The 17892-nt window shown below is 45.7% G+C and overlaps 1 protein-coding gene across 1 annotated transcript in view; it reads right to left on the minus strand.

Annotated features, from left to right (window-relative positions):
- The window catches only part of LOC311245435 (neuronal cell adhesion molecule-like), a gene marked incomplete at its 5' end in the record, with an annotated part of 30128 nt that overhangs the window by 9339 nt on the left and 2897 nt on the right, over window positions 1-17892 (minus strand). Inside the window, 18 exon segments of the mRNA XM_084335277.1 lie at window positions 1710-1886; window positions 3405-3527; window positions 4330-4534; window positions 4961-5076; window positions 5355-5577; window positions 5708-5778; window positions 6540-6737; window positions 7805-7906; window positions 9416-9540; window positions 11077-11224; window positions 12197-12363; window positions 12451-12562; window positions 12663-12806; window positions 13291-13425; window positions 13719-13903; window positions 14658-14769; window positions 16115-16174; window positions 17594-17764. Of these exon segments, the coding sequence (XP_084191403.1) occupies window positions 1710-1886; window positions 3405-3527; window positions 4330-4534; window positions 4961-5076; window positions 5355-5577; window positions 5708-5778; window positions 6540-6737; window positions 7805-7906; window positions 9416-9540; window positions 11077-11224; window positions 12197-12363; window positions 12451-12562; window positions 12663-12806; window positions 13291-13425; window positions 13719-13903; window positions 14658-14769; window positions 16115-16174; window positions 17594-17764 (2574 nt within the window).

Genomic DNA, 17892 nt, shown 5'->3' on the forward strand with positions numbered 1-17892 from the left:
CTGTTCACAAAGTACAGTTTTTGCTGAACCCTGTAGTGTAGGGGACCGGTCTGGAATAGTGGATGTCCCTCACTGACTCCACATTTTTTTTTGTATCCACTTTTTCTCCCCATTTTCTATTTTTCTCCCATCCCAATTTCGTATTTCCAATTCTTCCCTCCCCTGTCTTGAACGTTGCTAGTCTATGCCTCCCACTGGTCGGCTATAGTGAGGATAGAAGCCTTGCATCACGTGTCCCCTCCGGTACACGAGGAGGCAGCCTGTGGCATCTTTTCACCGCAGCAGCTCGAACTCTCAGTGGCGAGGAGTAACGCGTGGGAGGCTCACGCTGCCCCCGCTACTTCCTGTTTCCACCACACCGGCGTCACCCAACCGACCTGTAGGAGTCGCTGTCCACAACGTCCAATCCCCACCCACCGGCTTTCCCACCCTCTAACACTGCCAATTGTGTTAGTATGACGGCCGGCCAAGCCGGTAGCAATGCCGAGAGCTGGGCTCGATACCAGCATCTCCTGCATTAGTGGCGAGCGCCTTGCCCAATGCGCCACTCAGCCGCCCTTGACTCCACATTGTTGAATAGTCTGAGGTTTGGCCACCAGGTCAATGGTCCCTCTGGTGGCCAAACATATTTATTCTTTAATGGTTGGGGGAAGAAGTTATGAAACTGTGGAAATGTCTGTACACATAGTCACGTTTCTTCACTTCAGGTACATAAATTAATAGAAATAAATGTCACACTCCAAGTTCTTCTGAAGAGTTGGCAGCCCTGCACACTCGTCTAGCTTCATCGCAGTACAACAAAAAGACCCACATCACACATATAGCCTCTTTATCTATTTATGTGGCAGCTTTCAGGTTTTCACAGCTTTGAATTCAGTGCAGTGGACTGCAGGGGCTGTGTGGTTTGATAGAGGCCGGAGGAATGTGTTCAAAGTGGAGGGGCGCATGCTTGTGTGCAGGGTCTTTGAAGCTGCTCTTATCTGTATGAAATGCATGCACATGCACACTGTAGCTACCACCGCCAGTACCTGTGCCCACTTCTAACGCATGCACGCTGTAGCTACCCCCAGTACCTGTGCCCACTTCTACTGCAGGCTGATGTATTAGAGCTTATAAAAAGACATAGGACACAGAGAAATGACAAGGGGACAAGGTGTCAATATCAACTAACCCCCCTCCCTCCCTCAGTGAGACATCCTGCACCATAAAAGTAATAGTGGGTTTAATATAAATGAATGGGCCAGGGGGGGGGGGGGGGGGGGGGCTGATACGTCTTGCCGACGGTTTACAGTGAGACAATGCAATGGGATCACACTCATGGTCCCACTGGACAAGAGCAGGACCTGAGCTCACATCATGCTATGGAATACTGAGCGGTACACATCGACAACGAACACTCACAAATTCATATGAGTCATGATATTCTGATATTACACACATAACAGAACAAAGTACCATGCGTCACGGTGAGTAATGTTATACAACACAAAAGCACCATTTAAATCCTGGGATGAACATTCCTGGATGTGAGCCGTACAAACGATCCATCTATTGATAAATGGTATGTATAGACATCCTTGCCTGAACCTTATGGCAATAACTATAATTACTGATCTAGTGAAATTGTGACTAACTGCCACCTTAAATATTGTTTTGTTGTTTTCATTTCTTTTAGGTTTTCTATAGCCATCACTATTTTGACGACTTACCTTCGTCCATGATGGTGACGCCCTCCTGTGTGGTGGCGGGACCCGGTCCCCTGACTGTTTTGGCGTTCAAATACAACTTGTAGCGTGTGCTGTACTTGAGGTTGGGCAATGTGACGGAGGTCTCATTGGCGGGCACGACCAGCTCTTCCACTGGGCCCAGATCATTGGAACTATTGACTGGAGGGGTGGAGGACGGGGCAGTGGGGAGAGAGGGTCGATGGGATGATGGAGCAAATGAGCGGGGTATAGGTGTAGCAAGATAGAGTAGGGTGGAGGTAAGAGGTGTAGCAAGATGGAGTAGGGTGGAGGTAAGAGGTGTAGCAAGATGGAGTAGGGTGGAGGTAAGAGGTGTAGCAAGATGGAGTAGGGTGGAGGTAAGAGGTGTAGCAAGATGGAGTAGGGTGGAGGTAAGAGGTGTAGCAAGATGGAGTAGGGTGGAGGTAAGAGGTGTAGCAAGATGGAGTAGGGCGGAGGTAAGAGGTGTAGCAAGATGGTGGAGGTAAGAGATGAGGGTGGTGGAGATGGAGAGGTGGAGAGTTGGGTTTAGGGTCAAAGAGAAGTGTGGTTTAGGAATGGAAGGTAGGGGTGACATAGGTTTATCCATTAATGTGTGCCGTAGTGATTTATGGGAGTCTACTCAAAGGATCATTCCGATTATTTTCAAACAAGCAAACATATTTTTCTATATCTTTTGTACCGATTCCAAACATCAATGATGATGACAACGAATGAGCGAGTTGTGTTTTTTTGGGCACTTGAATTGACTGCTCTCCTGCCTGCAACGTAATCCAAGAGGGCAACCACACAATAATCAAAACATTTCCTAAAACAATTCTAGATGGGCTCTGTAAAGACACAGTCTTTTTGTTCTCACTTTTTCTGTATTTTTTTTCTCCCATCCCAATTTAGTCGTTATGCCAATTACCTTCCTGGTCGTTGCGCGCATTGCCCCACTGTCTGCCTAGGGAGGGTGTATGCCTCCTCCGACATGCCAGCCAGCCGCTTCTTTTCACCTGACAGCGAGGAGTCTCACTGGGGGAATGTAACATGTGCGGAGGTTCGCGCTATTTCCCCCCGATTCCCTCCCTGCTGAACAGGCGCCCCGACCGACCAGTAGGAATCGCAGTTTACAACGACCAGGACACATACCCCGCCGGCTTCCCACCCGCTAACATTGCCAATTGTGTTAGTAGGGACGACTGACCAAGCCGGAGGTACCGCTGACAGCTGGATTAGATCCCAGAGTCTCTGCGGTGGTAAGCGAGTGCATTCTCCACTGCGCTACCCAGCCGCCCCACAGTCTGTAGTTTTGACAACATTCTTTGTCTGCCCCGTTGGAAACTCCGGCACCAAAAAAAAAAAACAGAGTCGCTCATTCATCATTCAACTGGTCATCATAATACATGATGGAAAAGCAGAGCCCAGGCTGAAAGTAACCTAAAATGATCCTTTAAGTGTTCTCAGACTATCCTAACGCTTCATATCACTATGTGCTTCATGTTATGAGTGCTACAGTAATTGCAAGGTGCTGGTACAGTACAATACAACGTATAGACATACAGAACAACAGACTACATGAAAGAAGACGACCCTGTGAATTGATTAAGGTATGATAACAAAAGGCACCCTGATACTTTCCTCCTTGGCTTATACTACAAAACCACACTTCAATCTACCACCCGTCCCTTACTGTACCTGGCTGGTATCTGAGCGTGTAGCCGGTGAGGCGACCGTTGCGGTCGTGGGGAGGACCCCACTCCACGGTCATGGAGTCCAGGTTGGTTTCCGTGATCTTCAGGAAAGATGGAATGCCAGGAACTGCAGAAAAGATGCAAACAAACATGAAAAGTGTAGCCCCAGTAGGTTATGAAATATCATAACCTTTATACTGACTGACGATACTAACTAGCAATACAATATCACAGTCAAAGGTTTATTCCATGCAAAGCACCTTATAGACCAGCGATGTCACTCATTCACTCACCCAGTCACTCACTCACTGTTAACCACTCTGCCCCTAGTGGCGGTTCACAAGGAATGGCCTGTTGACTCATGCTTCTATGACACTCTGTGTCCTTGTTTACAAAAAGGAGCCTTTCGGGCGGCTAAGTGGCGCAGTGGGCAAGGCGCTCGTCACCAACGCAAGAGACACCGGGTTCGACTCGGCTGTCGGCGTTGCCTCCGGCTTGGGCCAGTCATCATACTAACTCAATTGGCAGAGTTAGCGGGTGGAAGTCGATGGGTGGTAATCTGGACGTTGTGGACAGCGACTCCTACAGGTCGGTCAGGGCGCCTGCACAGCAAAGTCAGGAAAATTGCAGGGGTAGTGTGAGCCTCCCACACGTTACACCTGGCCAATGAGAGTCCACGCTGGCAGGTGAAAAGATGTGACAGGCTGCCTCCTCGTGTACCGGAGGGGACACGTGATGCAAGGCTTCTATCCTCCCTACAACCGGCCAGTGGGGGGCATATGCGAGCAACGTTCAAGACAGGGGAGGGGATAATTGGCACAGGGGAATTGGGATGGGAGAAAAATAGAAAAAAGAGGAGAAAAAGTGGATAAAAACAAAATAAATTAGCCTTTCCATTCAGATAACAGAATAGTGTGCCTTCCTCCTACCTCCTTCGGGGGTCTCGAAATGGCTGTTGTCGCTGGGGGGGCCCTCCCCCTTGCTGTTGAAGACCCTGATGTTGAAGGAGTAGACACTGAAGGGATGCAGGCCAGACAGCACGCCGTGGCTGTGGTTGCCGCTGAACGTCAGGATCTGCTTCTCCACGTGGTGGGGGTTGTGTTTGTGGAGGCTGCGCTCCCTCCAGTAGTACACCTGGTGGACACAGAGAGCGTTGGTCAGTGAGCAGTGTGGTGGGGGTTGTGTTTGTGGAGGCTGCGCTCCCTCCAGTAGTACACCTGGTGGACACAGAGAGCGTTGGTCAGTGCGCACAGAGTGTGTGGAGTACACCTGATAGATGCAGATAGAATTGATCTCAAACCCTGCCCTCTTTTCTTTATCCTCCAATCACAACTGTTCCTCTGTCCGAGGGAAGCAACAGTTGTGATTTGGGGATCAAGCGAAGAGGGCGGGGTTTGAGATAGGTCCATTGATCTTTTATTATTAGTGTTGTCTTGTCTCTATCTATTTATACTGCTGTTTTGACCAGGTCTCCCTTGCAAAAGAGACCCTTGATCTCTTTCATGGGTTCATGGGAACCTGGTTAAAAAAAATAACAAATCACAATAAAACAATAAATACCTTGTATCCCTTGAGACGTCCTCGTATGGTCTTAGGGGGAACAGGATCCCAGTAAACGTCAACCAGAGTGCTGTTCAGGGTCATCACATGGACGTTGCCTGGAGCCGCCACTGGTACTGTAGTATGAAGAGGGAACGCAAGTAATGATAAGTTACTTATTAAACAGAAAATGGGCTGAATAAGAATGTCTATTGTATACACATACAACTAAATATACTCCATATATACTCATATATATATACAGTATTGCTATAGGACAACAGACGACAGCCGTATGACCAAGCTGACAGCACACATCACAATAACACCAGGAAAAAATATCAAAAAGTCTTACTAGTAGTCTACACATATCTATATAGTGTATATTTCTGTTCAAGGCGGCAGTGAGACTCACAGTCTTCCCCCGAGTATCCGTGGGCGACAGCGGGCTCAGGCCCCAGCCCGTACTCGTTCTGCGCCTGCACCTTCAGTTCGTATGGGACAAAGGTGGGCGTTCCAGACACCACAAACTTGGAGACGTTGGCTAAGGTCACAGAGGCCCACTCCTCCATCTCCGTCTGCCTCCACATCACTTTATAGTGCAGGCCTGGCCCGTTGGACTGGATACCTGCCAGAGGCTGGAGACGGGATGGAGGTTTTAAATTCAACAACTTCTTAAGGACATAATACAGTATCGTACTTGTGCAGATACTGAATATTTTGATAGTAGGCAAAAGCCGTCGGCTCGGCTGTACTGTATATTCTCACCTTCCATGAGATGACTAGATTATTATGTTCTGTTCCGTATGCCTCCACACCTGTAGGGTTCTCATCTGGAGCTAAGAAAAAGGCAAAACACAAAACCTGTTCAAACCTGTGCAGAAAGTAGATCTACATACACAGAAGCTGAACTGATTTAAATCTACAGTCTTGTATGGTCCTTTGATTGTGTTACACCTTAAATGTCTGCCAAAGAATGTTTGCTACTATTTTGTCAGTGTTGGTTTGGCATATGACCTTGAGGAAACGTATTACTGTGTTACCATGGTAAAGCATAATGTTGAAGCAACATGTCCCATGCACTGTCCACATTCCCTGGCTTTCAAGTTGTTAAGGGCCGCTCTGTCCCGTGGCTGACTACTCCGGTAAGTGTATTCTGGTGTACTGGTGTTCTCTGTATTGGTTACCACTCTCAAATAATAGATTTGTGTGATATGTGATTGTATTTCTACGGTGCATTAGCAGCACAAAATCATGATTTGCACAGTTTGTAAATGTGCGTATCCAATCATCATAGCGTAGTCACCTCATTATCGTGGATTTGCTGACACAGATCAAAGAACCCTGTTCCCTCGGCTCTGTGTCTTAAAAAGCCGAGTAACTGTCGACACATGAAACGATGCTCATTTCCATAACAATATCACCAACATCCTATGGAAGCCATCTTAGGAGTACTGAAGGAAAGGAAACTGTTGTGACAGTTGTGATTGGAGGATCAAGAAAAGAGGGCAGGGTCTGTCCATTCAAATTCTGTGTCTACATATGGTGTGTCAATCAGCACTCAGTAGACATGCGGTAAAGCAGTTGATCAAGCTTCTACCTGAAGGGTTGGTCTTGTACATTCTGGAGGGGAAGCTGGGCTGACTGAGACCCACGTCGTTGAACGCCAGGACCCTGAAGGTGTAGTGGACGTAGGGGGACAGTTTGAGGTGAGCTGTGGTCTTAGTTCCAGGGACCTCGGTCAGGTTGTGCCAGTGGCCATGGCGGTGGAGGGAGTCCTCGTACTGGATCAGGAATTCTTGTGTTGAAAAAAAAGGGGGGTATTTAGATGGTACTGTGACAATGGCAATTGATTGATGTATATCAAGCCCCGGCCTCTTTTCTTGATCCTCCTACCACAACTTTGTTTGTCAGAGGGAAGCAACAGTTGTGATTGGAGGATCAAGAAAAGAGGGCAGGGCTTGATATAGGTCAATTAAACAGTTGTTGTTTATTACACTTCATGACCTTGGAATTATAAAGTTCTATCTGACATTCTGGTCAGAAAATGAGTCATTCATATTATGTAGTTATAAACATGTGGGAAAAGTTTGATTTTTTAATTTTTTATTAAAATGTTTATATTAGTTTTGTCCAATGGGATGTGAAAACTTGAAAACGCATTATCTCAAAACGACTCTGAATGTAGGTAGAACCTTATAATTCCAAGCTCACAACACACCTATATTGTCAACTATTATTATCCATATCACCGGATGGAAGATATGCACAGTGGGAAGATTTTCAAGGCTGATATAGGAGTATTAAAAACATAAATATACATAATATATACTGTGAATGTAATTTAGTTAACAGTTAATGGAGAGTTTACAACACCCCCAGGGGGGCATTATGAGGAGAGTTAACATCATTAGCTTGTGTCTGCTTGACTAAACCTAATGGTATCAACAGAGCTTAAGCTGCAGTTGGTCTAGTAATGACACCATTACTGTATTATGCTATATGCTGTACTAGGGATTTAGAATGGGTAGGGATTTAGAATGGGTTATTTTGCTCATAAACAGATACTACATACATACATACATACATACATACATACATACATACATACATACATACATACATACATACATACATACATACATACATACATACATACATACATACATACATACATACATACATACATACATACATACATACATACATACATACATACATACATACATACATACATACATACATACATACATACATACATACATACATACAGACCGGGGTTCGACTCCCACTCGGGTTTGAGGTGACGTTGTCACAACCGTTACACATACATACACACACACACACACACACACTGGTACGTACTGTGGATGGGGCTGTTGTGTTCGTCCCCAGGGGTCCATGTGAGCTGGACGCTCCTCTCTCTCTGGTCGGTCAGTTCCAGGTCAGTGGGGGGTTCTGGTTGTTCTGATGATGATGCAGCACAATATAGACAACATCAGCACAGGGGACCACACATCACATCATGTTCCAGCTCACGTCAGACACGGCTTACAGATCATGCCATCATGCCACAGATGCAAAACAAAGAAAGACAGAAATCCTATTTGATCCTCTTTTGTTTCAGCAAACAATGATTGAAGGCTAAATAAATGCCGGGGCTCTCTATAGGCCCCACTGAGAGTGCGTTGGCGCAACCGAGTAAATCGTTCAATCTATTTCGACCTATTTTACATATTCCATTTGGCATCGCGATCATATCCGTTGGTCCACGTTCAGGCAATGCATCATGCATAATTATGAAACAACTGGTTCACAGCTCAGTGTATCTTCACCCCGCATGAAACAGTCTCAGTCACCAGACAAGCTAAATTGACACTCGTGTTTTTTTGTTCTTTTTGTAATGATAAAATGGAAGGCATGCTCGGAATAAATGAGCGCGGTGGAAATGGTGCATTTCAGAAGACCCCCAACAGGGGAACAGGGAGGTGGGGGTGGGGTGTTTGGTGCGTCAGTTTAACGAACTATCTTTGCATTCAAGATAGTAAGTAATAGTAATCAGTAGTAATTACTTGCCCACTGCCTAAATACTTAATGTGCTGTATCACTGATGCAACACATGCAATGCATTATGCTTCTTCTGAAATGTATATATAAAAGAATCTTGCAACAAATGTTATGGGGGTAAAACTGCAATTGAAAGAAAATAATAATAATAATAATAAAAACAACAACAACAACAACAACAACAACAACAACAACAACAACAACAACAACAACAACAACAACAACAACAACAAAAAAGTATGGAAGATGTTTGAAGACCAAAATGACAAAGACGTCAGTCATGTCCAGGTGCTGGTGGCGGTCGCGAACAAAAGACAGAATGTCATAACATGCATGCTTACACATCTGGACATGCATGTCATGTCCCACATATTATATACAGTATACATATATAACACACAAGCCCAGGCGGTAGCAGAGCAGGCCTGGATGCTGCTGGTTTTACCGTGGACTACGGCTGGAATTGGAGGGGCCTCTGCCAGGCAGGAGGACGGGAGTGAGGTTGTGGGAGGGAGTTTGGTGGGTTTAGCCAGACAACATGAAAAACACACAGGAGATTTATTATCTCGCTTCGCCAACACGGGCGACAATTAAATATTCATGCCGTCGATGGTAATCGGAGAGAGAATCCACCTGGATCCTCTCAGCCTGCAGTAAACTCTGAGGCTCTTAACCTTGAAAAGCAGAAAAGGTAATGTGTTGAGTAAGCACAAGTATCCAACGCGTTAATTTATCTGGGAGGATATCTTAGAGACAGAGAACGCACGCGCGCGCGCGCGCGCGCGAGAGAGAGAGAGAGAGAGAGAGAGAGAGAGAGAGAGAGAGAGAGAGAGAGAGAGAGAGAGAGAGAGAGAGATTAGAAGGAGGAATTCACAATGTTGGTGCAGAGCTTCTACGTTAAGTGCGTACCGACTACAGTGAGCTCGGCGCTGGCTGAGTCATGGTCCAGAGTGGTGTTCATGATACAGGTGTAAACGCCCTCGTCGTCCTCAGTCACGTCGGTGATGGTCAGGCTGTCGGAGTCCACTATGAACCTGTGGAAGGAAACACACACACACACACACACACACACACACACACACACACACACACACACACACACACACACACACACACACACACACACACACACACACACACACACACATAAATATTCAACACCACCAGATTCTATTAAATCTGTGAACGACTGCATGGATCAGAAATGACCATCGTAAACACAATGGAGTTTATACTAACTTTCTATACTCGTGCAAATGTTGCAAAAACCAATAATGATAGCCGCAAAATATACATCTAGATCAAATCCTAAATTAAATCTAGTTCTGAACTGTGCTGATATCGAACAGGTCAGTGAGGCAAAACTGCTGGGTGTTGTAATAGATGAAACACTTTCTTGGTCGAAACACATTAGCAATATGGTGGCTAAGATGAGCTGTGGTACTTCAATGATCAGAAGGTGTAGAAATCTGTTGGTCTTATCACGCCTGGACTACTGTCCTACTATATGGTCTAACGCCTCTAGGCTTGATCTGAACAAACTCCAGTTAGCTCAGAACAGGGCGGCACGCCTCGCTCTGCGCTGCTCTGTGAGGAGTAGTGTTGGAGTGATGCATGTCGCGCTGACCTGGATGACAGTGGAACAGAGGATGGCATGTAGCCTGGTAACTTTTTTGTTTAATATCTTAAGTTAATCTTAAATTATGCTATAATATGAGTTCAAATCATATATATGATTTTGATCTGTTTTGTTCTTATGGACTGAATATGTAATTTGTATGTTATGGTTGAGAATTGTGATATCTAACTTATTTTTTATTTTTTTTTATTGGTCTTTTTCCCCCTCCATTTTCCGCCGATTTTCTCCCATCCCAATGTTAGTCGTATGCCAATTCCCAGTCCCTTCCTGGTCGCTGCGCACATACCCCCCACAGTCAGATCATCTGGGAGAGTGGAGGCTACCACGTGCTTCCTCCGACACACGTCCAGCCAATCAACCGCTTCTTTTCACCTGGCAGCGCGGATTCTCATTGAGAGGCCGTAGCGTGTGGGAGGACCACACTATCCCCCTCACGTCCAATCCGCGCTTAGCAGGCGCCCCGACCGAACTGTAGGAGTCGCTGTTTACAACGACCCGGACCCACCCCGCCAGCTTCTCCCACCCTCTGATACAGCCAATTGTATCAGTGCAGACGGCCAGCCAAGCTGGTGACAACCCCGGAGCTGTGAGCTGGATTCGAACAGGCAAATCCAGCTCAGCTCCGGGGCTGGTGACGAACGCAATCTCCGCTCGGCCACCTAACCGCCTTGTGATATCTAACTTATGAATATTGAGTGAGCTTTTATTCACTGTTTTGTTCGTTGTGACGTTTTCTTGTGAGTACTTCAATGTTTGTGGTTTTATATTTTTTATTTAACTTTTTTTGTGTGCGTTTGTATTTTTAATGCTTGGACCCCAGGAAGAGTAGTCTCCCTTTGGTGTAGAGTAGACTAATGGGGATCCACAATAAAACAATAAAACAATATACTAGAAAGTGGCAGTACGGGTTCATGTTAGCAACGATACCGACCTTTCGTCATCGGGCAGTTCTCCGTTGTCTTTGAGCCAGGTCATGGTGGGCATGAGGGAGGCGTCGTGTTTCACCTTACACTCAAACACCACCGACTGGCTCCTCTGGACCACCTTATACTCAGGCTGCTTCAGAATGCGGGTAGGATCTGATGGGAGAGGGGGGGGGGGGGGCAGGTAGAGTTCACAGTTACGTAATAATAACATTAAAGGATCATCAAAGGATAATCCTATTCCGTGTGATCATGTATTCTACAGCCTGACATTATGTGGGGATGTGGATATATGGAATATGGTTTGACTTCAAAGGGTTACAGAAGATACAGCGAATGCTTTCTATTGGTTCAGACCCACAGCACCATGCTACTGTTCCATGGCCTATTTGAGCTGGCTGATAGTGTTGCAGCTTTAGGTGGGGCATGGAGGGACGGTGAGATGTTATTGGCTACTGACGCACAACGTCGCCACAAAAGTTCTGCCGTGGACAACTTTTCATCGCCGACAAGACGACGCGAGGCGACTGTGGTCAACATCAGCCAATGTTTGTCTGGTCGTAGAAAATAATTGGAATTCCGGTGAGTCGTTCCTTGAGCTGCTTGTGGTGTGAAGGTAAAGAGCCTGCAGTGAATAATTAATACAACTAAATGTTCAGAGTGCAGAGATGAAGGGTGAATACAAGGGTGAATAACACTGTTTTGTTTTGTTTTTTTCTTTTAGAATACTGTTTTGAATCTACATTTTTGTATTTTTTTGTAAAGCTAATTTTGAAAACTACAAGGGTGAATAATACTGTTTTGCTTGCTTTTTTTTCCCTTTATAATACTGTTTTGGAGTCTACATTTTTGTATTTTTTTGGTAAGAATATAGGACAGGCACATATAAGCACTATGCTTCAGTCTGTACCTTTTCAGTCACTGTAAAAATCAAATATTGATAAATGATTGTATTGTGTGAGATGATGACTGAAAAAATAAACTACTACTACTACTACTACTACTACTACTACTACTACTACTACTACTACTACTACTACTACTACTACTACTACTACTACTACTACTACTACTACTACTACTACTACTACTAGATAAGACTTGACTCCCTGACAGCGAGGCTCTCACCTTTGACCTCAAGGAAGACGTGGTTCTCATAGGTGCCCAGGAGGTTCCTGGCCACGCAGGTGTATTTGCCACTGTTGTGGGCCTGAGCCACACGCATCTCCAGAGTCCCGTTCTCGTGCAAGATGTAGGGGTCTCCGTCCAGGGTGCTGGAGCGGCTGTCCTTGAACCTGAGAGAGAGAGCAGCGGGGAATTTAAACTTCTGACATGGGGTGAGCCTTTGAAACACTTTGAAAGTTGCGGGTTCATGAACCCACCATGTGATTTTGGGGATGGGCGACCCAAAGGAGGAGCAGTCCATTAGGGCGGGGCTGTTTCTGATGACCTGGTACACCTTGTTGCTTTGCGTCAGCACTCTGGGAGGTTCCGCTGTGGTGGCGAAACAGTAGCAATCATCCAGTTTTTATCATGCTATACCAGAATCAATGGTAATCAATGGATCAACGGAATGCACTGCGTTGGAACTTACAGAGTACATTGACGAAGGCGTTGGACAGCAGGTAACCGTATTCGTTGGACACGTTGCACTGGTAGACGGCGCTCGATCCGGACTGCACGTCTGTGAAGATGATGGTGTCATCCTCCACCTTCCTGCTGGGGTCCATGGGGGAATCTGACAATAGATAAAACACACTGATATCGAACATAATCCTACACAATACTGACGCACCTCTTGTGACCAAAAAGAGTTTATTATTATTATTATTATTATTATTATTATTATTATTATTATTATTATTATTATTATTATTATTATTATTATTATTATTATTATTATTATTATTATTATTATTATTATTATTATTATTATTAATATTAATATTATTATTATTATGGGATGGGAGGCTGGGGGTAGGGGGCTGACCAACTGTTGCTCTCCCCGTCATCAAAAAAGAAAACTATGAAGATCTTGAAATGCCCTCGAGCAAGGCACTTCACCCCTAACTGCTCCAGAGGTAAACAGTAGAAGACTGCAGTTATACTGGGCGACTCCCCAGTTTAGATAGGTCTAACTATACCCCGCTGTAGAGCAGGGCACAGGTGAAAAAGAAAGGAGGAAACGCACAGGGAGTTTCACTGGGACAGGTTGCACTCACTCTCTATAGGTTTGCCATTCATGGACCAGGTGACAGCAGGCTTGGGCGTGCCGCTCGCCCTGCAGGTCAGGATCCCGGTCTCTCTGGGAGCCAGCACCAGGTTCTTGGGCGGGCTGCTGATCCAGTACGGTGCCGCTGGAAATAGAACAGTTAATCACTGAGCACCTGTCTGCACCCGATGTCAGCCTGGCATAAATCAATTGAGGTGGAGGATGGGGGAGAGAGAGAGAGAGAGAGAGAGAGAGAGAGAGAGAGAGAGAGAGAGAGAGAGAGAGAGAGAGAGAGAGAGAGAGAGAGAGAGAGAGAGAGAGAGAGAGTGGAGATAGTGTGTGAGAGAGAGAGAGAGTAGATGGAGAAAGGAGAGGAAAACAGCCTCAGGGCAGATGGCCTAATGGAACATGCGTTTGGTCACAGGCGGGCGGCAGCACCTTTGACGGTGACGTGAATGGTGTGGTGGACGAAGCCCAGGCGGTTCCTGGCGGTGCAGCGGTAGTCTCCGGCATCGGACTCCGACACCTCCACGATGCGCAGAGTCTTCTGGTAATGCAGGAAGGAGGTGCGCTTGGCGGGGAGGTCACCGCTCACTTTAGCCCAGGAGATCTCCGGGGTGGGCCTGGAGGGGTAGGGAGAGAGGAGGGGGAGAAAGAGAGAGGGAGGGAGGTAGGCAGGGTCAGGTAGAGAAAAAGAAGAGGATGAAAGAGAAGAAAGAACGAGGGACAGAGAGAATGGATCCCATATTCTGTCACCTGACTCAAAATAATTGAACTCCAAAGCCCCGCCCCCTCTTTTCTTGATCCTCCAATAACAACTGTTGCTTCCCTCTGACAATTTGTTGTGATTGGGGGGATCAAGAAAAAAGGACAGGGCTTGAGATAGGTCAATTAGTTTGCTAACACAGACATCATAAGACATTCTCCACAAACAGAATCATCTATTTAATTGACAAATATACAATTGATTTGCTTTGTCAAATACATATCTGTGTTGTTGTTATGATGCCAGAGCGGTGCAGATACGGTAATTTTCAGCTAAGAAGTCATACAGGAAATCAAATCAACAACATCTTAGTCGACTAAGTCCCTCCCTGCAGAAGGTGCGGACATTAACCCTTTCACTGCCAAACGACAGCCGGTTAACCCTTTACTATCACACAACCGACGGCGATGCTAATGATGGAGCAACGCCGTCGGTTGTGTGATAGTAAAGGGCTAACCTTCTGTCGTGTGGCAGTGAAAGGGTTAACCTTCTGTCGTGTGGCAGTGAAAGGGTTAAGCGCATGTTATTACGTTCAACAGCGCTATATAAATGTAATGAATTATTATTATTATTATTATTAATAGTGTTAATGTTTACATGGTTTCACTTACAGTCCCTCAGCAATGCACTCCATTTCCAGCACCTGTCCTCTCAGAACGACCTTGGAGCTGGAGGGGCCAGATGGGGTGAGGAAGGTGGGCTTCCTGTCATCTGCTGGGGCCTCTGTGGTCAATCAGTCATACACACACAGACACACACACACGACATGCACACACACACACACCCACACACGACATGCACACACACCCACACACACGACATGCACGCACACACGCACGCATGCAAACACACACACACACACACACACACACACACACACACACGCACACACACACACACACACACACACACACACACACACACACACACACACACACACACACACACACACACACACACGCACACACACAGTCAGAGTTACTAAATATATTTTTCAAACATCCAGTACCACAGAGGTACTGGCATCCAAGACATCCAAGCCCAATCAAGGCCTTTCACACTCTCCAATGTGCCCTTGTTTACAGTAGGCGTGGTCTATACATAAGAAATGATCACCTCAAATAGGGGTTGACGTAACTAGAATCGAATTATGGAGACGGTTCTCAAATGTACTAGACAAGGTTCAAGCAAATAATGGTTCCAACGATAGCAAGGATGATACATGTAAACAATATGATATGGAAGTGATTGTGTGAGACTTCTCAGTCTCGGGTTAAGTCTGCGGGGTCCCTTGATAGAACCACTGACCATACTTATGCAATCATGTGTCATTAACATGCCAGTCAGATAGAAGAGATACAGATGAAGGGTCGTAGAAAACAATGAGACATGAACAGAAGAGGAAATGATAGCTGGAGGGGAAGTGAAGAAGTCGGTGGGATTCTAAAACAGGTTGGTCAGCAGAGGAGAGGATTAGGTGCTGGGGAGAGATAGTTAGGAAGGAAGTATATAAGCCTTTTCTATTTTGCCCCATGTTTATTTCCCATTGTAGTGTTTGCAGTAGCTGCCACGAAATACACCGAGTACGTCCGTTTCCCTGGCAACGCAATTCTTATGAAAAGGTCTATAGGCCTAAAAGAGTAAACAGATTGCAGTAGTTCGTCTGACCATTTGACACATCAACATTTTCATCCAGGCATATGTTTCACTTTTTAAGAATCATATGCCAGGATCAAAGGACTTTATGATCAGTGACATTACGTTCTATTTATTTTTTATTTGGCAAATGCCCTGGAATCAATTTCAATCATGTGCCCATTTTTGTCAGCAAATGTACAGGGTCAGTTCAAAGCAACGATGGAACCACCATGCAATGGTCAATTGAGTTAATCGCAGCAGAAGTTAGATAGTTGACAAAGTGTTGTTTTGATCAGATAGAAAGGGGATCAGTAAGGGGGGAACAAAGGGAACTATGGAGGGAACTTTGGTTAAGGGGGTTAATGTTGGACGGCTACAGTGCTCTCGGTGCTCTAGGGAGGGATGACCACTAGGGGGTGCCAGAACTCACCACTAAAAAAATCTGTGTCATTGTAAAGAGCTGTCATTGTCTCATTGACTGTGTCATCCACTGTAACACAACAGAAAATCAAACATGCCACACATTGAAATCATCACGTGATAACCAAAATCAACAAGGTGACTGGACAACATAACATGAGAGTGATCAAAGATAACAGTTACAAATTAAAATTAAAATAAAACTCAATAATATATAGTATAATAATGAAATTAATGTCAGATCGAATATGAAAATGAACCAGAGTGTGTGTATGAAAAACCACAAGAATACTATGAATCACTATAGTACTTGTGTGGTAAATCTCTGGAAGTGATTGATTGATTTATTTTATTTCTGTGGTTAAAATGTGTCCACTTGTACACAACATGTCCAACACTTGTACAGCTGGGAGGAAAACACGTCCAACACTTGTTTCCAACATGGTCTCGTTACAACAGCCATTTCATGCACGTACAGTACATACATATAGTGTGCATGGAGAAAATGAGATGTCTTTATGAAATCATAAATACAGAATGGGATTCCTATGGAATATGGTGGAGACAACTTGGCGTTGCATCAACAGTAAATGCTGGGAGGAATAATAGGAGTCTTTGTTGGAGAGAGCGGGCGCAGCAGCGTATGACTATGAACGCCTCACAGAAGCAATAAAAATTAACGGCTGCACTGCAGATAATGCCATGAGATTGTGGACAATGTGTCTTTTCAGTGGGACGGCTACTACTGGCGTCTCTGAGGACGGGATCACAGATAGGAAACACTGTTTCCCTCCTACGCAGCCAAGCGAATGCATTCACTGGATAGGAGTGTGCACGCATACACACGCACAAGCCCACACACACCAGCACACATAACACACACAACACACACAACACACACACACACACACATACATACACACACACACACACACACACACACACACACACACACACACACACACACACACACACACACACACACACACATGCCAACATGTATACAGTACTAGCCTCTCTCTCTCTCTTACACACACACACACACACACACACACACACACACACACACACACACACACACACACACACACACACACACACACACACACACACACACACACACACACACACACACACACACACACACACACACACACACACACACACACACACACACACACACACATGTATACAGTACTAGCCTCTCTCTCTCTCTTACACACACACACACACACACACACACACACACACACACACACACACACACACACACACACACACACACACACACACACACACACACACACGCACACACACGCACACACACACATAAACATAAACTGCCATTCTCCTTGTACCCCCATGACACTCTCTCTCTCACACACACACACACACACACACACACACACACACACACACACACACACACACACACACACACACACACACACACACACACACACACACGCACACACGCACGCAGACTTACGGTTGCGGACCCTGAGAGTGATGGGCTGTTTCTGCTGGATGGTCTGCGTGTGCGGGAAGCGGGCGTAGCAGATGTAGTCGTTCCTGGAGTCCTCCTTCAGCACGTTGGAGAAGTACAGGTCTCCGTTCAGGGCCTGGGACACCCTGCTGCTCTGAGGCAGCCTCTGGAAGTCTGGGGGGGGGGGGGGAGAGAGAGAGAGAGAGAGAGAGAGAGAGAGAGAGAGAGAGAGAGAGAGAGAGAGAGAGAGAGAGAGAGAGAGAGAGAGAGAGAGAGAGAGAGAGTGAGAGAGACACACAGAG

Source organism: Notolepis coatsorum, assembly GCF_963971535.1.
Source record: "Notolepis coatsorum genome assembly, chromosome: 18".
NCBI lineage: Eukaryota > Metazoa > Chordata > Actinopteri > Aulopiformes > Paralepididae > Notolepis > Notolepis coatsorum.